General features: G+C 46.1%; 1 protein-coding gene across 7 annotated transcripts in view; it reads right to left on the bottom strand.

Moving 5' to 3' along the window:
- Positions 1-20,608, bottom strand: part of BCAR3 (BCAR3 adaptor protein, NSP family member) — a 284,920-nt gene that overhangs the window by 59,294 nt on the left and 205,018 nt on the right. The window contains exon 1 of one of the 7 annotated variants that reach the window (XM_032155326.2): positions 2,094-2,204. The exons of the other annotated variants lie outside the window; for them this stretch is intronic. Within the exon in view, the coding sequence (XP_032011217.1) occupies positions 2,094-2,177 (84 nt within the window). The 5' untranslated portion in view covers positions 2,178-2,204. Of the gene's footprint in view, positions 1-2,093; positions 2,205-20,608 lie in introns of those variants that run through there. 7 annotated transcript variants of the gene reach the window in all.

Here is a 20,608-nt window from a genome sequence, read left to right as displayed (position 1 = left end):
TCCTATGTAAGGAGGGAGCCTCTGTATTTTTAGTTTTCTTCCCATACAGCAAACACTATTAATACCATCGTACTTTCTCCAGAGATGATATGGATTAGACCAAATGGAAAGTTACCATGGCTACCGCAGTGTTATTTTTGGTATGAGAAATTCATGCCAAGAGAAGCAGTATACATGGTCAAGAATTGGAGCTTTATTTCCTCTTTGCTATCAGGCAATCAATCCCAATTTAATTTGAAACTCTAATTGCAACGGAAACTAATTATGAGCAGCAAGATCTGGAACCCCTAATTAAAGTGGGAGTCAATAAAGCGACTCGGCATTATCAACTGGGGCACCACTGGCAGGATGGGGGATTAGGTACAAGCAGATTTCTTTCCCAAGTAACTAGCTAAGCAAAACAAAACAGGGAGACTCATCTTGAGGATGGAGTTGGTGAACCCTAAGTTGGGACCGAGGGCTACAGTTTCCAGTGAGTGAGCAGCTCAGGCCTTCCCTCTGTGCTATGAAGACTTCAACAAACTGGGAATACAGTAGGAAGTCCAGGTGGAAAGAAGGGTGTTTCTACCAATAGTCAACCACTGAGAGTGGCCACAGTGGAGAGATAGAGAGTGGACAAGCTGAAGGACAGCTGGACCCGACTACCCCATGTATTAAGTGGCCTTTTGTATATATTATGTAGCCTTGGGGCCGTAACTGCAGACAAACAGGTACCCAAACAGAAACTCATCCCTCAGACTCAGATATTTATAGGCTGACTCCCTCATATACCCAATGCTGAGTTGCGCTTTACTGAATTAGCAGAAGTTGGCTTGTGGAAGGACTTCTATTAGAGTGAAACCCACGGCCAATCCCCAAAGTGCACCATACCCTTTGGGACCTCCCAGTCTATCTTGGAAGCTTTAAAATACTGTTAATGGCATGACTTCATCTGCCCCACACTTGAACGATCCATATTTAGGCCAGAAACCACATGGACCTCGCATCACTTCACTGGGCTCCAAGACAGAAAGGGGCTCAAGTCAGGAAGGGAATGCTTCTAACCAATGATTAATTACTCATCCTCTGTCAAATTTCTTGACAAAGGGACAAAAATGAACACTCCTACCAGGGAGCAAGATCAGTGGAAGCTCACCCTTTTCCCACTCTGTATATTTTTAAACAGAAAGGTTTTCTCCCACCAGCAGGTAGTTTTCCTGATTTTTTTAAAAGCGTATTGAGAAGAAAGAAGCAGAACATCATAACCCTGCTGCAGCCTTTTCAGAGGTAATCAATGAGCCAGTCCCACAGGAGAGGGAGCTCTGCTTCAGGGTAGGAAGGATTCCTTGAGAGCTTTCAGAGTCCAATTTCCCAGGAATAAACGAGGTCCGCAGTCAGGCTGGGGCCGACAGGCTTTTTCCAAGGCAGACAAACCCCAAGATCCACGAAAGCCTATATTAATCTTAATTCCTAGTGCGTCACAGGCAGGCAAATAGAACACAGGCCTCATCTTGAATTAGCCAAAGGAGGTTCTCTGAATATTTTCATCAAAATAGTGTATTGATATATTATACAAAGCTCTTGGCACCGGTGTCTTATAACAAATGTTAAAATGTGAGCAGTAAAGACAACAACAGTTCTGAACCCTGAGATGTTTTGAAACCTGGCTGCAATTTGAAAGGAAATATTGTGTGGCTTCTGTACATTATGTACATTATTGATACGTAATGGACCAGCAGGATAAACAGAGAAAAGGGCTCAGCCACCTTGTGTTCGTTAGAAATGAAGGAAGAGAGACAAAGAGAGAAAGAAGAAAAATAGCTCTGTCTTACTGAGCTACTTTAGTATAAAATTTCAGCCTACAGAGAACTGAAAGTGTCCTGAAAAACAGCTTCAGCCCAAAACAGACAAGGAGCCCCGTTCTGTGCCACTGGGCTCTGCTTCTAGGGGAGGTACACCACTAGGGGCTCTTGAAGACCCATCAGTCAAAGCAAGCACCTCTGTTTTTACAATCAGCAAGCTGCAAACTTTTATCTATTGCCCTTTAGGAAACTAATGCTTTCAGGGTCCCCCAAAAAACTGATAGATGTGCTTTATTTCCAAACCAAACCTACCTTGACTCCAATGAAAGACTTGCGGTGATAGAAGCAGCACAGAGCTGCTGAGAGGGTGTGGAAAGCATTGCATTCCTTAGGCATCTTTCGGTCTTCAGTCCCGGGGACCACACACTTTCTTTAGGGTTAAAAGAAAGGGGGCTTCGGACATTAAAGCCCTAGCCCACCATAGCAGCTGTGCTGCTTCTGCCCAGAAGTCAGGGAAGTCGGCAGCCGGGGGAGTGAGTCGGCTCCTTCTCCCAGGCTAGTCTGGGACTTTTCCCCTCTGCTGAAGCCAATACGATCCACTCGCTCAATTCTCGCAGGCTGGTGTCCAGCCTGCCATGCACACAGTGCCAGAAATTCTCATGTGACCAGACTTGCTTTCTGATGAAATTCTAACCCCTCTTAGAAGAGGCCTTGGGCTTTAGCTGTCCCCTCAATTTAGAGACCAGGCAGAAATCATTAGCAGCTCCTCTCCCCCGACCCAGCATTTCCTTCTGGGGCTGAACTATACCATGCAACTTGCTCCTAGTGGTTCTGTTTGCTTGTCACTCCAGCACCCAGAGGGTTAAGGAAGCAGGGTAAGTTGTACCTTCACATCACCTTGTTATGAACAGAGGCTCCTTTGAGGAAAGGAGGTGGCCTAAAAGTGACTTTCCCTAGGAACAATCCCAGATGTACTAAGTAACCCAGGCAGGATCCCTGTCCTCACTCTCCCAAGCCCACCTCCAGAGCTGTTTATTTTTAATTAAGATGCTCCTGGCAGCCAGTTTGCAGCTGATAACATTGGCACAGCCATCACTACTGGCAAAGCAATATTGCCTTTTGGTGTTTAATTAGCAAGTCTGTCAGCAAACACCCTGAGCGCCCTATGCCCTCCCACCTGGCTGTGCAACCTGTTGGGAGGATGGGGACTGTGTACCCACTTCTGACTCAACTGTTTGTCCTACACCCTCCTTTAAATCCTTCACTTTAATTACTCACCGCCACTCTGATTACCCACTTTGCGTAACCTAGATCCTGCACACAAACCTCGCATCCAACGCAGCCAAGCAAGGCCCTCCTGGATTCCCTGCGATCTGAGTCCTCTACCGCTACCAAGAGCCACATAACACCTTTAGGGAAAACTAACTGCTTTTCCTTTCATTCCAGTTATAGCAGATGCTCAACGAGTCTTTTTTTTTTTTTTTTTTTTTAATAAAATCCAGGTTTCTGCCTGTAGCTCTTCCTCTCCTATCCTACCGCTCCAAATATTAACTTTTTGTGGCTTCGACCTCAAATATGGAATGTGTCCTGAAGCTTTCTAAAACTTCACACAGGCAGAAACTTGTAATGAGGAAGAAACAAGATCTATTCAGTCCAGAAAGGAACAATACCAGATGAGGCATGAGGGAGGTATGAGAAATATCCAACGGGATTAGCGTCAAATCCCCAGGAGACCTTGGCCTTTGGACTAGGTCAAGTCTGCCCACAAAAATAGGAAATTGTTCTGGGCCCAGTGAGCAGGTATGGAGAGCCGCAGTCTCACACCCACGCAAGGGCAAGGGCAAGGGCCTGTCAACATGGGGACGGAGCTGCTAAGTGAGGCTCTATTGCCACAGCGGGTGTGGGCGATGACTTCCTTTCTGCTTTCCTCCCTCACTCATTCTCCTCTCTGACTCTGGAGGTCTGGTCTACAGTCTTGAGGACTCCCGGGCCACAGAAAGTCCACCAGAGAACCTAGAAGGAAGCACCAAGGTGGCAGAACTCAGAAGGGTTCTCTGAGGGGACAGTACTGCATCTGCGAGGAAGCGTTTTCTGGCTTGCCCTCATTTCCGTTAGATGGGGTGCAAAGGGTAAGTCCGTGTGAGCAGCCAGGCCCAGGCCCCAGCAGTTCTGTGAGCATGACTCATCAATCAGGCCATTAGCCACCACAGAATGGGCCATTTTCACCTGGTATTCTCCTTGGAGAGCAAATAACAATTCCTTCAAGCTAAAAACCTCCCCAAGAGGCTAGACAGGCACCATCCCAGGCCTGAGAAAAGGGAGGGGGGCAGTGCCTGAAATCCTGCACAGAAATTCGTGAGATTAGTCAGCCAAGAGACTCCGAAGCCCAGACACCCTTCCCCCAGAAATCGTGAATGAAATGCATTCCTGAAAGTAATATGCAAATAACTCAGACGTGTAAATCACATAGAATTACGAATAAAGTGCTCCACAGCCAGGGTAAAAACAAAACCAAAGACACTTAGGTCACTGTGGTATCATAGCTCTTGTTACCCGAGGATTTCTCTGTTTATTCTAAGAATATCTCCAAAGTACCCAAAGACTTTGTTCCACCGGGATTAAATAATGACTAATCTTATTAGGTAACCGTTTCCTAAGCATCTTTTATTTTTATTTCACACCAAAAATAATTTCTGAGGTAGCACTCAAAGGTTTTAATCAATTTTCTCCTGAAACGGTCAAGGAGAGAGACTAAAATAAAGTGTTGTTTTTGTAACTAAAGATGATAATTGCATGCATTCTCAAAGTGCCCTTCACTGACTTGTTAAGCTTTTAAACGTTGCCTATTTACACTGATCAATTCCTCCCATTCTCCCCACAATGATTATTCTAGTTACAAAGAAATAGAGGACCAGACCTGTGTACCACTCAGCAGAGAACAAAGGGCTAGGGACGCCAACCTCAGACTGCAGAACCTGGTATCTGATCACATAGAAACACAAATAGATTTTTTAATGTCTTACAATTAAACCTGTTACTCACACAGCCCCGTGAAAGGGCTGTGACCTGGGGCAGTGGGCCACTTTCTGATGATCTGGTGCATGGGATTTGGGACTCATCAAATTTGGATGCAGGGCTTTCTAAACACCATGCCCCTTTCGGGATAGGGGAGGGCATTTCTAAGGAACTCCCAGGGACTGAGGAAGGGAGGGACCCAGTCAGGCAGCTCCGAGCTCTGGAAAAGGTCCTACAGGGTGAACTCCACCGCCCTTCTCTGGCCGCCTGGAAGGCTCGCTCCTTTGCACCGAGGGAAACACTTGTGATTAAAGCCATGGCTGGGAAGCCAGGTGGGTCCTTGAAGGAAACCTCCATTACCTCAGGTCAAATGTTGCCCACCCTTTAATTCAAAAAGAGGGTTAAAGCAGGCCGGAGGAAGACCCCTGCATAAGCACCGCCCTCAATGCCAGTTTTCCCTTGGGCAGCCCTAATACTAACCTGCCCTATTTAGTAACCATGGAAACAGGAGCTGCCTGCCAGCCATATTCAGCAGACACATGCTTCCTGTTGGCAGCAGCCCCCCGGCTGAGAAGGGCCAAGAGAGTGAGTGCAGAGTCCTTTTCCCAAAGCACCACGGCCCCCGCTAGAAGATCAGGCTCCCGGTGAGGTAGGGCCTCTCTCCAACAGGGCATGGAGGGAGATGGCAGGAGAAAGATATGCCTGCTAGGTACCTGCTTTTCACTGTTTCAGCACATCTGGAACACAATACTGCCCATAGCCCCAAACCCTTCCCAAAGCAGCCCAGAATCAGGGCATCAAGCCTTACACTGAGGCACTCTTGGACTTTGTCAAGCGGCCCCATGGACAGTGACTCTGCCCATGGCTAGAGGACAGTGACTCACCCCAGGCTTCAAAGCCTGGCTCGTTCCTGCCCAAAGGGACATCAGTCAGGGGTGAACACCAGTCATTGTGATCAGAACAGCTCAAAACATCTTGTGGCAACTACTAAGACCCTTTATCCTACTCCCTCTCCCCTAAAGATCAGTGCTTTCTGGCTTTTTGCTTCCCCTAAACCCCAGTGATCTGGCTCTCGGTGAACAAAGACAGCTTTAATGAACTAGGGCATGAGGCTGATGGAACCAGCTGCATCTTTCCTGGTGCCCTGGGAGGTAGGCAATGATTAGCCTGGACCTTGCCCCACTCAGCACCAGCCTGGTGTCATGGTGAGGCTCCGTAGAGAGCAGTGTGGCAGGTGCCTGCGAAGCCCCAGGCAGATAAGGGAGCAAGTTCATCTGCAGCCTTGCTTCTCAAGACTTGCCCAGCACCCACCCTATCTCTGCCTGATTCTGAACAAATAAGCCAGGAGCTCACACACCTTCCCACAAAGAGCCAGAGGGCCTGAGGGAGGAGAGCTGGGAAACCAGGGAGGACAGGGGAGAGGACTTTGTGCAACAGGTCAGCTCCTCTTCCAGCCAGGCTCAGTAGCTACGGAAGCTGCCAAAGACAGTTCTACATATTTCCTTATATGCAAATCTGATTGATTTCTTGCTCCAAAAGGGAATGCAAACAAGACTCAGTAGGAGGAGGGCAGGAAACAATGCCTACGCCCTCTGGCCCCCTTTGTGTATTGCTGTGGACAAGACGTTCGCCTGCCCTGGTGAACACAGAGGGTGCATTTAGGAGTGTGTGCTGTACATATCCTGGTCTAACAGTTTCCCCAGATTCCTCAAGGGGATGAAAGAGTATGGCTGTTAAATGGTCTCTATCCGGAAGCAGTATTGATCTGCCCAGCACACAAACAAAGAGACTAAGTACAGTCTTCACAGCAGATTTCTCTCTGCTGGGCCTTCTGTCTTCCCTTACCAATTTCTGTTTCTCTAACTAGCTATTAAAATTGTATAACTGAGTAATGTGAAGCAAAATTAGGCACTGTGCCATTTTGCTTTCTTACGCTATCACACACAATTCTGCTCCATTCACCTCTCTACCACTACCACCTAGTTCCTGGTGTCACCCCAGAAATCTTATCTTATACAAGCTCAATTTTCTGTTTTTAGCATTAAGGCAAAAAGAAAGAAAAGAAAAAGGAAGAAAACACATACAGGACATAATCCCAAGCTCTCAAATGGCAGACTCACTATCTGATGATCTTGGCCCTCTCTGAGATTCTATGAAAGTCATGGGCCCTCTTCTAGAGCAAAAGACACATACTTGCCATGCTTTACAATTAGAACTTGTCCAACCCACCTTATTATGTTGTTGTTCGTTTTGTTCTGTTTTAGGCATTTAGCAGCCTGAAGCCATGGGTTTTTTTTTTTTTTTTTTTGATTTGAGACGGAATCTCGCTCTGTCGCCAGGCTGGAGTGCAGTGGCGCGATCTCGGCTCACTGCAACCTCTGCCTCCCAGGTTCGAGCAATTCTCCTGCCTCAGCCTCCCAAGTAGCTGGGACTACAGGCACACACCACCACGCCAATTTTTTTTTTTTTTTTTTGTATTTTAGTAGAGACGTGGTTTCACCATGCTGGCCAGGATGGTCTCAATCTCCTGACCTCGTATCTGCCCACCTCGGCCTCCCAAAGTGCTGGGATTACAGGCGTGAGCCACTGCGCCTGGCCAAAGCCATGGTTTTTAGTTTCTGTCTCTAGTGATAAGTGGAAAAAAGGGATGAGGAAGGGGCTTTACTGGCCCAACCAGAAACAGAAACTAAGAACCCATTCTCCCTCTTGGGCACCTCTGCTTCAGGGGATTCTTGTATCCACTGAAGCCCATCCATATACCCCTTGGAGTCTTATCCATCCAAGATGATTCACCACCTACTTCCCAAGATTCCTTTTCTTCTGCACTTACTATGCAAGCAGTTACACCTGGAGCGATCACTTACTTTTCGCGCCATCTCAGCTCCTGCGTTTTCTTTGCTGTACACTTTTCTCTTTCCCTTTCCTTCCACTTTTGGTAGGCATGAGCTATGGAAGCAACTAATAGGCAATGACCACAAAGCCCTTCAGAGGTCTCTCCCATGCAGAGCGCTGCAGAAATGGGCAGAGGGGCATCTGCGAGGCCCTCTGGAGGCCTTACCAGCCAGGAACAGCTCCCTGTCTCCCATCTCCACTGCGCCAGTTCTCTGTCTCACAAGCACCTCTGCAAAATGGCATCTTCCAAAACTGAGCTGTGAGACAGACACCTGCTTGTCTTCAAAATGGCTCTGTAACACACCCTGGAGGTAGGAGGCTGGAGAGCGAGCCAGGATGGGTTCCGGTCCTCACCACTAGCTAGCTGGGTGACCTTGGGGAATCAATTAACTTCTCTGAGGCTTAGTTTCCTCCCCAAACTTACCAAGTTATTGTAAGTATCAAGTGAGATATCACACGGAGGGCCTGGCACCCAACACACAGTAGGCACTCAACAAACATGAGCTTCCTTCCCCCTTCGAAGGAAGGGACAACAAACCCCATCTTCCCCACTGTACTCACAGGGCACACGCCCACCCACATGCTGGGCTGCAGGAATCATGCCTGTAGCCACGAGAAGAGAGTGGACACCCACCCATGCCATGAGCCACTGACCACTGGCTGGCTCCCAGCTGGTATACTTAGGAGCTGGTATAATGAGGAGACTTCTAAAAGCTTTTAGCCTTAAAATATATGTTACTCATTAAATTCTAAAACTGCTTATTAAAATACCACATATGGTTTTAATCACACTTGCTCAGATGTCTCAGGATTTTCTACTCCAGAGTGTCATGTTAGGAGTTGTTTAACAGGCAGCAGGTGTATCCACAGCATCTGCTCACATGATCCTAACCCAGGGGACTCCTGGGTTCATGCCTATGGGGCCTGGGTGGTACCCCTCCTTTCCCATTGCCTTGGGACCAAGCTGTTGCAGGAACTGGACTTCAGCCTCAGTCCTGATTGGATGCCCTACAGGATCCTCACTCCTCCAGCCCCACCTCCCCCTGCCCTGGCCCTGCAATTCAGCCCTGGGAACGGATCTTCCACATGTGTTTAGCATCCCCAGAGAACCACCTCTCACATGCTAACTCCTTCATACTTCCCTGGCCTGTATTACTGGGTTGTCTGATACCAACCAATTCTAGAACTACAACCGTGTCTGGTATAGCTCCTCAGATGCTGTGACCCCTCTGCCCTCTCTAGACTTTCTCTCTGTGTCCTCCCAGATACTGCCTTCTGCCTAGATCTCCTTCTCTCAAGTCCCTAATGGCAGGAATCTGCCAGAGTTACAGTGCATTCTTCTAAAGCCACCCATCCCTATCTCCACCCATCCCTATCTCCACCCAGAAAGGCTGCTAAGTGGCTGAATGGAAGAATCTGCCTGCAAGGGATCACCTGTCTATGAAGGCAGGAACCCAGGGGCGGAGGGTGGGGTCTGTACCAGGTGAGAGGTGGAGTCAGGAGTAACCCCACCCATTCCAGCCTGGAGAGAAAATGGTCTTATCAACTGCTTTTCTGTTGTCAAGCAAATTCTAGCCATGTAAACAAAACATTTCAGTGGGAAAATATCCCTTTTTCATGGTCATAAGCTGATCATGGGCATTACCATCTGAGTGATGTACTGGATAATTCTGCATCCTGCCAAAGTAGCTGTGAGACTCAGTCCAGACGAGGCGTTCTGAACCTAGGGGTGGACTGGGGCTTCCATGGGCCACTAGAAACTGTATACAAACTGTTGTGCTCATTGAGGAGAGGGGTTATGACTTTTACCCAATCTCAAAGAGTCACACGACCAAAAAATTCCTTCTGATCCAGAAAGACTTTCAGTGGCGTGTGGGAAGGGAGGTGAGAATACCCTAGTGGTCACAGAAGTGAGTAAGGACCAATAAAGCACCCTGGCTGGCCACCTTGCACACACCCGGGCTGTAGCAGGGATGTGGCTGGTAAGAGGAGGGGATAGATAGCCTTGAGGCAAGTAGTATTGCAGTTCTTTATGGCCGCTGGAGCAGCTTTAACCAGCACCGGAACCCCTTCACTCAGTGGGTAGAAGGACCTTGTTTGCATATAATACTTAAGACAGAAAATTGGAAGAGCTACAAGTTTGACTCTCAACAACCCCTCCTCACCACGGACTTCAGAGATGCCTTGAAGAAGCCTGCAGCAGTCACAGACATCGTTTCACCTCACTCACCCTGTGTGAAAGGTCCCCAGAAGCTGCATTGTTTTTTTGTTTTGTTTTGTTTTTTTGAGACAGAGTCTCACTCTGTCACCCAGGCTGGAGTGCAGTGGCACAATCTCAGCTCACTGCAACCTCCACTTCCTGGGTTCAAGTGATTCTCTGCCTCAGCCTCCCGAGTAGCTGGGGCTATAGGCACCCGCCACCATGCCTGGCTAATTTTTGTATTTTTAGTAGAGACGGGCTAATTTTTGTATTTTTAGTACAGACACGGTTTCATCATATTGGCCAGGCTGGCCTTGAACTCCTGACCTTGTGATCCACCCTCCTAGGCCTCCCAAAGTGCTGGGATTACAGGCGTGAGCCACCATGCCCGGCCAGGAGCCAGCATTTCTACAGAGAACTTTTACCATAGTGTCCTATTTCATACTCACACTAGGAGAGAAGTATTATTATCTGCATTTTACATGTGGGATCAAACAGCTCTTAAAGTTAATTATTAAAACAACAATGAATCAGAATGGCTGGCTCTATCTGGTGTGATGAGGGAAGCATGGAGAACACCTGGTCACCAGAAGTGCTTTATCTTATGCAAATCTGAAAGGCAGACCTCCCTTCAACAGAGGGACAGATACTCTTGGCAACACAGACAGCAGATCTCATCTGCAATAGTCCATCAGAGGTCCTATTCCGCTCACAGCTGAAAGGAAAGGGCAGGGCTGGGAGAGATGGATGCTGACGTCAGAATCTGAGAACCAGGAGGCAACAAAGGCTTGCTGCACAAGAAGGGCTAAGGGACCGCCTTTGTCACATGGAAACACAAACAGTACCCCTTCCTCTACAGGAAGAGGCCAATTCAGAGGGTTCTGTGCATGGAAGGACCTCACTGACTGCCGGCCAGTTTCTTCACTTCCTAACGTAGTCAACTGCCAAGCACAATGCTGTCTGCAGGAGTGACATCCAGAAGGTCAATATTTGCCCTTCCTGGTGCCAAGGTGGGGACAATAAATTCCTTTGCCAGGATTTGGGTACGCCTTGCAGTGTATATCCAAACGGGTGGAAGGGCTGGGTGGAAGAAGGGCGAATTACTAGGGAGAGCAGCAGAAACCCATCTGGGTAACTCTCCAGGAACACCAGGACTCCCTGTTGGGTCACTTGTGATAAGATGTGGGAATCCGTCCAAGGACAAGCTATAGATGGGCTAGGGATCCACAGCCCCTCTGGACACCCCCACCCGCTGTCCATAACTTCTCTGTAACAGCAGCGAATCTGGCAAGCTTGGAGGCAATGGGTATCCAGTACATAAACCAGGAGGGAGATAAACTAGGGAAAGATGGGAATAGGACTTGAAAAGATTTTTTTTTTTTTTTCACAAAACTTAGCATTCATGTCTCAACATTTTATATATGTATCCTGAATAGAGATAATAGAAATATAGTAGAATATACTTCTGATCCTAAAAATGTAGGGGGGGGAATGGTATAGATAGCAGGTGGTGGCTATTGTATTTAAAAGCTTTACTGAGTAGCATGTGTATTCATCCTTTTAATGGACGTGTGAGCCAATCAGAATACTGAACACCGAATGGTCCAAGAGTAAGCAGGTGAATGACATGAGACCAAACACAGTTCTTCCCTGAGACTTTTCACACTTGGGCTGAGAGAGACATCCCCTTTCCCCTTGGACCACAAGCTTTAAGAATATAAACCTAGAGCAGCCCACAGCCAGGCCCTCACTGCATAAAGAAGTTGATGGAAGAGCATGTGGTCAAAGTGCTGAGAGAAGCAGAGGCAAGAGACTAAGGTCCTAAAAATGTTTTCCTTCCCAGAAGTAGTCATCAATCCAGGCCACTCCACCCTGCCCTTCCCAGAGGTAAGTTTCCTAGCTCACACCATCAATTTGGGTTTACAGGCTCACCTTATCAGTGTAAGATTAAAACTTGAGATGGAGATGTAACATAACGTGTCTGGCTCTGTTGGAGATTATGTGTATAAAATGTGATCTCTGTATCTGAGAAACACTACAAGGAGCCAACATGAACTGATGTTACATGAAAACATGCATATTATACACCCATTAATAATAGGGTTGCACACTCGTGTGTCAGCAATGAACGGAAATTAATGGTGTTTTGCAGTCTATTCCAGGGACTTCCATGGAAATAATTAAGTTGTCTTGAGTTTTCAAGGATAACGATATAAGAATTTGCCTCTAGGAAGAGGGAGAGGGATTCATGTTGTTGGAATGTACTGTGCCACTGGTGTAGGGGTGAGTTCTGCTCCCACACCCAGCACCTCCCAGCCAGGGGAAAGCACAAACCAACTGCATTCTCAGCCCTGCTTATGTGGCATCAGCACCATCCTCAGCTCCTGGAGGATGTTTCCAAAAGGCTATTCTGCTATGTGGAAGGCCACAGGACCCAATTTAGAGGTACTGGCTGAGACATTCCCTTACTGAGGCCAGGTGAGCTTTTCCCGGTACAGTCACCTGGGAGGGCAACCCTCATGACTTCTTTCCAGGTCAAAGGACAGGACGTTTACATTATCTCCAAATCACATTCAAATCTTCCCAAATGTGCTCCTTAGACAGTCCTTAGGTGGACATGGCCTGGAAGTTTGGGAGCCCCTGCTCTCAGTCTGTGTGGGCCCATAGGGGTTTCCTTCTCCCCTTGCTATTATTCTACTTACCCCAGTAAGAAGCCCAGCTCCAACTCTGTCCTCCAGGGTTCAACTACTGAAGCACTCATTAAAATGACCGGTGCCCTTGTCTGTTGGCCTCATGACCCATGTCTTATTGTCATCATTGGAATGCCTGAACATGATAGGGGCCCACTGAACATTTGGAGATAGCTCAGGGATTCTCTACCTGGGGTCCACAAACACCTGGAACTAAGATGTGCAGTAAGTATGCATGCATATTTCTAGAGACGTGGCTGTTGTTCATGGTATTTGCAAGAAGGTAGGGGCCCTTCCCTGTCTCTCCAAAAATAGTTCAGAACTGCAGAGGCGTGAGGGATGACAGGCCACCCAGAAGTCATGCTCCTCACCGGGTGAGCCAGCCTTGCCAGCCTCTGGCTGAATTAGGGCTGCTTCCCACTTTGGCCCTAAGAGTCATTTTACAGCCGGGCGCAGTGGCTCATGCCTGTAATCCCAGCACTTCGGGAGGCCGAGGAGGGCGGATCACGAGGTCAGGAGATCAAGACCATCCTCACTAACATGGTGAAACCCCATCTCTACTAAAAATACAAAAAAATTAGCCAGGCGTGGTGGTGGGCACCTGTAGTCCCAGCTACTCGGGAGACTGAGGCAGGAGAATGGCGTGAACCCAGGAGGCGGAGCTTGCAGTGAGCCAAGATTGCGCCACTGCACTCCAGCCTGGGTGACACAGCGAGACTCCGTCTCAAAAAAAAAAAAAAAAAAGTCATTTTACTGTCTCAAACTTTGAACTAGCTGGGATTCCAAACTGGGAGAGGCTTCCAGAATGTAGTAATTCCCAACTCACACCACCTGTACTCTGTTCAAGTAATCCTGAAACCAGGAGGTAAGGGGACTTGACTGTCCTGTCAAGGCTTTCATGTAGAGACCATGAGGAGACACAGAGGAGGGCACTGAACCGGGATGGACTCAGCTGGACCACACAGACCCCTTCAAAATACACCCACCTGGGCCTGGTAAAAACAAGAATTCAGCTGAAGACTCGTGGTCACAGGAAACAGTCCATCAGCTTCCTTATTTCTTCTGTACAAAAAGCTCTTTTGAGAGTGTGAATGGGGGCTTTATATAGTAAGTTCTCATCCACAGGCTAATAAATATGTGAAATGGCTTCTCAGACCAGGTTCCTGCAGCCTGGACACTGAGGTCATTCAAGAAACAATTAGATGCCATCTGCAGAGGGCTGGGACTCGAAAGGAAATTGCCTTGAAGGGCCAAACAGCATGTTCTCATTCCCAGGGTCTGACACATCCTTATCTTCATTCACATAAAGGACGGATGGAGCTCTGCCAGCAAATCCACACTGGGAGCATAGAAGGAGCCAAGGCTGCAGCAATTAATAAAAGCTTAAGGATCAGGAGAATGCGCACTTCCAGCCTGCCCCAGGTAAACGGATCCCTGCAACAAATTTCTCCCTCGACTGCACTTGCATATGCAGGCAGAACACCTTGCAATAACCCAGCCTTGGCCTCACCAAGCTTGGGGTTTTCAGAGTTTTAATATAAAGCAATGAGAGGAGAGTTACAATTGCTTCTGGCCTAGCACTTTATAGTATATGATGAGCAACCAGATCTTTACAGTATATCATGACTTGGTTATGTTACATAGAGTTAGCATTTCCAGAGGTGTCACAATCCACTTCACTGCAAGGAACAGGCCCACAGTTGAGAACCCTTACTTCAAGGATTACTCTCAATTTTTTCCTTAATTTTAAATGAAAATTTGATGTCTTTTCTGTATTAAAAACAAGTCTCTTTAAATGTAAATGCAACTGTTGAGCAAACTGAGCTTAAAGGTAAATTTTGCTAGAGAAATAAATATAGATTTAGATAAACAAGAGGGGATTATTTGTGTTTTAAGTGTTTTTGCAGCTTTTAGTCTCTTCAGTAGCAAAAGACCCTCTGGTACAGTGGTGCTCAAAGTGTGTTCCACAGGCTGATCTGCAGGCTGGGGGGTCTTCTGGGGGTCTGAGAGGTCCAAACTTATTTTCATAATAATACAGAGACATTTTTTGCCTGTTTCACTGGGTTGACATTTATACTGGTGGTGCAAAAGCTATGATGGGTGAATTCCTGGTGCCTCAGCACAAAGCAAGGCAGAGGCACCAAACTCTACCAGGGGCCATTGCACTCTTGACTCCCACTGGCTCAAAGAATTGAAGAAAAACAGCCAGTTCCACCTAGAAGTCTTTGATGAAGCAGTGAGAATTACTCACTTTATTAAATCTGGGCCCTCGAGTACATGTCTCTTTAGTATTCTGTACAATGCAACAGGACATGCACAGAAGACAATTCTGCTGCATTTCCAAGCACAGAGTTTGTGTGAAGGAAAAGCAACTGTGCAATTGAATCGTAGGCTCAACTAGCTGCTTTTTCGTAGAGCACAATTTTTACTTCAAAGAATGTCTGACAAACTTGGTTATTCAGACTTGGGTATTTATTTGGCAGCCATTTTCTGAAAAACGAACAAAGTGAGCCTGTTGCTTCAAGGAATACAACAGACAGTGTTTGTTGCCAATGATAAAATTCCAGGTTTCAAGTGAAAATTAGAATTTTGGAAAACTTGTATTCATCACGAGTTTGACAGCTTTCCAATACTTTAATGATTTTTCTGATGAGATCGGTGGTCATATTAATGAATGTGAGTTTTGATATTACATAGTGAAATATGTAACATTTATAAGATCTGCATAACTTGTAAGCCAATATTTTTCAAATGGCCAATGCATGATGATATAAACTCATGGGTAAAAGATCCATTCAAATTGCAAGAGAGATCCATTCAAATTGAATTTTAAGGAAATAAAACAAGTTCATTGACAGGATTTCAGAGTCCACATTGCAGTTAACCTTTAAGGAACTACAACTTGTTGAGCTCTAGTCTAGTATCAAAGACCAACATCTGTAATGATCTGAAGAGGCTATTAAAATACTCCTCCCTTTCTGAACTGCATACCTGTGCAGGGCCACATTATTTGAGACTTCAATCAAAGTAACTTAAAACAACAGAGTGAACACCGAAGCAAATAGAATCAAGTTGTGTTCTATCAGACACTAAAGAGATGTGCAAATATGTAAAACAATGTCATTCTTACCACAAATGTACATTCACTGGTATATAATGGGTTTATTCTTTTTTTTTTTTTTTTTTTTTTTTTGAGACGGAGTCTCGCTCTGTCGCCCAGGCTGGAGTGCAGTGGCGCAATCTCGGCTCACTGCAAGCTCTGCCTCCCGGGTTCACGCCATTCTCCTGCCTCAGCCTCTCCGAGTAGCTGGGACTACAGGCGCCCGCCACCATGCCCGGCTAATTTTTTGTATTTTTTAGTAGAGACGGGGTTTCACCATGGTCTCGATCTCCTGACCACGTGATCTGCCCGCCTCGGCCTCCCAAAGTGCTGGGATTACAAGCGTGAGCTAACGCGCCCGGCCTAATGGGTTTATTCTTATTTTTAAACGAATTACAAGAAATGGTCATTAAGTAAAAATAAGTTAAATAAACATTTTAAAATATTTCATTAACTTCTGCTCTAATATTTCAGTTACTTGCTTTACATAATTTTGATTGAGCCACAAGTTTTCAGTATTTTACAATTACAGGGATACAATTACAGGGGTGTTTTTATTTTTATAAGTAACTATCATAAAAACACTATTAGAAAAAAATTAGAAACTCAGAAAAATGTAAGAAACAACAAATAAAAAAAATCTTTCAGTTGCCAAGAAGTTTTATTTTGACCCACTACGTGACACTGAATCATTCTACTCCTAGATTTTTATCTTCTGAAAATTCTTACACAAACGCACACCAAGCCACCTCCATTGACAACAGCACCATCCTACCAGTGTCAAGTGTGGCTCCTCTCTTCTCCCACCTCATGTCCAATCCAGCAGGAAGTGCTGATGGCTCTGCCTTCATGTTACGTTCCTAGAACCCCCTTAGTTACCACCTCTCCTGCTCTCACAGGTCCAAACTACCATCATCTCTCATCTGGACAATCACAGTAGCCTCCCCACTGGTCTCCCTGCTTCTGCCCCTGTCCCCTGCAGTCTAGCAGCAACACAGAAGCCAAAGTGAACCTGAGATGCCTCCCATCTCATTCCAGAAAAAATTAAAGTCCTTACTCTGACACACAATCCCTCGCACATCACCTTCGGCCACTCTGACACCAGCTGCTTTCACCAGCTCCAGCCTCTGGCCTCCTCGCTCCTCCATGGAAGAGGCGAGCCCCGGCTTCAAAGCCTTGCCCTTCTTCATCCCCTTAGACATCACAGTTGACTTGTATTTCCACCCAAAAGTCACCTTCTTGGTGAGGCCTTCCCTGGTCACCCTATCTAAAATTTAATGCCCCCTTACCCCAACTTTCATAGCTCCTTTCCCTGATGCATCTTTTCTGCTAAGCACTCATCGTCAGCTAACAGGATTGACGTGACTGTCTTTCTTACTGTCTCCCAGTCCTCCACCCCCAGAGTAAAAACTCCACAGGGGCAGGGGTATTGTTTTGTTCAGGGCTGTATCCTCAGCCCCTGGAACAGTGACCAGCACAGGGAAGAGACTCTACAAATACTTACTAAATGACTATGTACTAACCACAAAACTGTTTCTAACAGAACATTAGCAAAACCCAAATGTCAGTAGGGAACTAGTTAACTATAACTGTATTTCATACAATGGAATACTGGGTACCCATTCAAAAGAAGGAGGGAGGCCCATACGTTTAATATGGAATGATGTCCAATAAAAAAGCAAGTTGCAAAGTTATATGTAGTCAGATAGTTTGGCAATAAATAAAATTCCTCCCAAACTCATTTCTTAACAACGTGATCTTCTTCTTGGAGTCTCTTTTCCCATTCAAGCAACATGGAGCACCTAGTGCTTCTCCCAAGGCTCATCCCACTGTTCTCTCCTGCTCCAGTCAGCCTGGGCACACGCTGTCTCCCAGGCATGGAGTCTTCTGCCTTACTCAATACCAGTATCCTTCCTGCCAAGCCGAGACGTTTTTACAGATATCAAATCACGATTCAAATACAAGTTGTTCCCAGGAAACTTCTTGGTTACCAGAGGTAACACTTCGGGCCAAATGCAAACCTCCTATCTCAAAATCTACATACAGTATCATAGCATTTTAGAGCTCTTCGTTCAAGAATATTGACAATTCTAATAACAAAATTCCTTGACAATTTAAATCTGCCTTTTCATGTACTGTAAACACAGCTCTTCCTTCTGAAGTTGAATACAATGTCCTGACACGATATTACATTTAATATTAAAGCTCTTAGAATATTTAGAAACCGAATTGTAGCCAAATGCTGAACTGTTGTGACAGTGATGACCACTAGAGGGCAGAACTTAACAGCAAATGATTCTAAAGCTAGAAATCCAGGCCTCTTCGTTTTGGTGTTGAAGTTACTGACCCTATAGTTAACAAGATCTCCCAAAGAGTAGATAGGTCTAAGCCATAGAAGCTGCCAGAACTACACTTTTAAAAACAGTGTATATCTCTGCCCAAATACGTGAGTGTTTAAGGTGACAACCCCACAGTTTTTATCCTGTACCAGGTGGGCAAGAGAAGGTAGACTGAGGTTAGGTGTGGGAACCTCCTTGCTGTTTTGAAATAAAAACACTGAAGGATTTCTGGAAAAATTTTAGAGACATCAGCATTACCTGCTTTGCGAAATATAAGTTTTTAGAACAATCTCATTCCCCCTTCCCTAAATTTAAGTGCCCAGTGTGTGTACATTTTAAAATAACTACAGAGTATAATTGGATTGTAACTCAAAGGATAAATGGTGATGGATGCCCCGTTTACCCTGATGTGATTATTACACATTGTATGCCTGTATCAAAATATCTCATATACACTTACTCTGTACTCACAAAAATTAAAAATTAAAATAAACGCCCTTGTGCATCTGGTGTGTGTGCTCAGTCACTCAACAAAAGAAGGGTCTTTGTCCTCAGGACTCAAATGCTAGTGAGAAGTCTTATTTTTAAAAGTAAACAAATAAGGCCGGGTGTGGTGGCTCAAACCTGTAATCTCAGCACTTTGGGAGGCCAAGGCAGGTGAATCACTTGAGCTCACAAGTTTGAGACCAGCCTGGCCAACATGATGGTGAAACTAGGTCTCTAAAAAAAAAAAAAAAAATACAAAAATCAGCCAGGTGTGATGGTGCATGCCTGTAGACCCAGCTACTCATGAGGCTGAAGTGGGAGGATGGCTTGAGCCTGGGAGGCAGAGATTACAGTGAGCTGAGATTGTGCCACTGCACTCCAGCCTGGGTGACAAAGCCAGACCTTGTTTCAAAAAAAATAAAATAAACAAATAAAATTGGGGACAAATGAGGATAATATACAGAGTAATGAGATAGTGACTTGGGGACTGCTTTTAGTACGGATGTCAGGGAAGGCTGCTCTGAGGCAGTGAAATGCGAGTCAAATGAACCAGCCATATAGCTGGTATTTACTGAGTGCTAACTACATGTGGGGCACTGTGCTAAGAACTAAGAACTTCACATGTATTCACTGTTTAATCCCCCGATCTTCCCATTTACTGTTAAGGAAATTGAGCTCCAGAGAACTTCAGTGACTTGTCCAAGGCCATACAACCAAGAAATGGCTAAAACAGGGCTCTGGATTTGTATTAGTTTCCAGGACTGCCATGACCAATTACCACAAACTTGGCTACTTTAAAATAGAAATGTTTCTATTGTCTCATGGCTCTGGAGGCTAAAAATCCTATATAAAGTATTCAGAGGGCCACAATGGCTCCAAAGGCTGCAGGGAGGGGCCTGCCTTGCCTCTTCCTCACCTCTGGTGGTTGCTAGCACTCCTCGGCTTGCAGACTCATCCCCCAGTCTCTGTCTGTCCTCACATGGCCTTCTCTCTTTACACCTGTGTCTGGCCCAAATCTTCTTCTTATAAGGACACCAGTCAGTGGATTAGGGCCCATCCTTGTCCAATATGACCTCATCTTAATTTGATTATATCTGCAATGACCCTATTTCCCAATAAGGTCACCATTCACAGGTACTGGGGGTTAGGACTTCAACATATCGCTTTTGGGGGACATAATTCAACCCACAGCAGTGTCCTAGCACTCACTCCAAACCTCTCAGCTATTCTGCCTCAGAACCTTCCAGGCCAATGGGAAGGCAAAGCCCCAGGGACACTAGGGAAAGCCAGGGTGGCAGAGGACAGTGACTATTGGGGTGGCAGGAGATGAGGTTAGAGGTCGACAGGCCACACCAGATTCGAAGTCCAATATGGAGCTGAGTCCCATCAGAAGCCACAGTTTCAATTCTTGCCTGCCTGTTAGTTTTTGAGTCTCTCAGTCATCCCTACAGTTTGGGATCTTAGGAGAATCCTTCCTTGAGCTAGGGAGGATGGTGCCTCAGCTTCAAGGCTGATGCCTGCAGCACAGAATACAAATTCACACAGAATGTAAATCTGGTCTTATTCCTCTCACTGGCCAGACCATGTTCCTTTCAGCACCTCCAGAGGGCAGCTCCAGGGTTTGACCTTACCTCAAACCATCAAGTTCAGGAGGCCCACTGAGAAGTCACTTCTCTTTGACTTGAGGCACAAGAAAACCCATCTCAGGCGCATGGACAAAGCAGTGTCTAGCCTGAGGAGTTATCCACGCAAGCCCCAGGCAGGAGCAGTCAGGGTTCAAGTACCCATGCTGCCCCACACACCTGTTCATCCATCTGGGCTAAAGATGCCAGAACCGACCAGGGCAGCAGAGAGATGCTGCTCAGAGCTGACAGGTACACCTCACAAGATGCAGAGATGTGTCCAAATCCTGCACAGTGTGACAAAAGCACTATCCTTGTGATTGTGCAAGATCAGAAAATTTGCCCAAGGACTCACTTTTGTTGAAAGCCTGTTATGATTATCGGGAAGGCAAAACAGAAACAGTAAAGGTGCAAACAGCTAGAGCAAGGGTCAGAAAACTCTGTAAAAGATTCTGTTAGGCTTTTGAGGCCATAATGTCACAA

This window comes from Hylobates moloch, unplaced genomic scaffold (genome assembly GCF_009828535.3).
Source record: "Hylobates moloch isolate HMO894 unplaced genomic scaffold, HMol_V3 SCAFFOLD_5, whole genome shotgun sequence".
Lineage (NCBI taxonomy): Eukaryota > Metazoa > Chordata > Mammalia > Primates > Hylobatidae > Hylobates > Hylobates moloch.
This window is presented reverse-complemented; position numbering and strand designations above follow the sequence as displayed.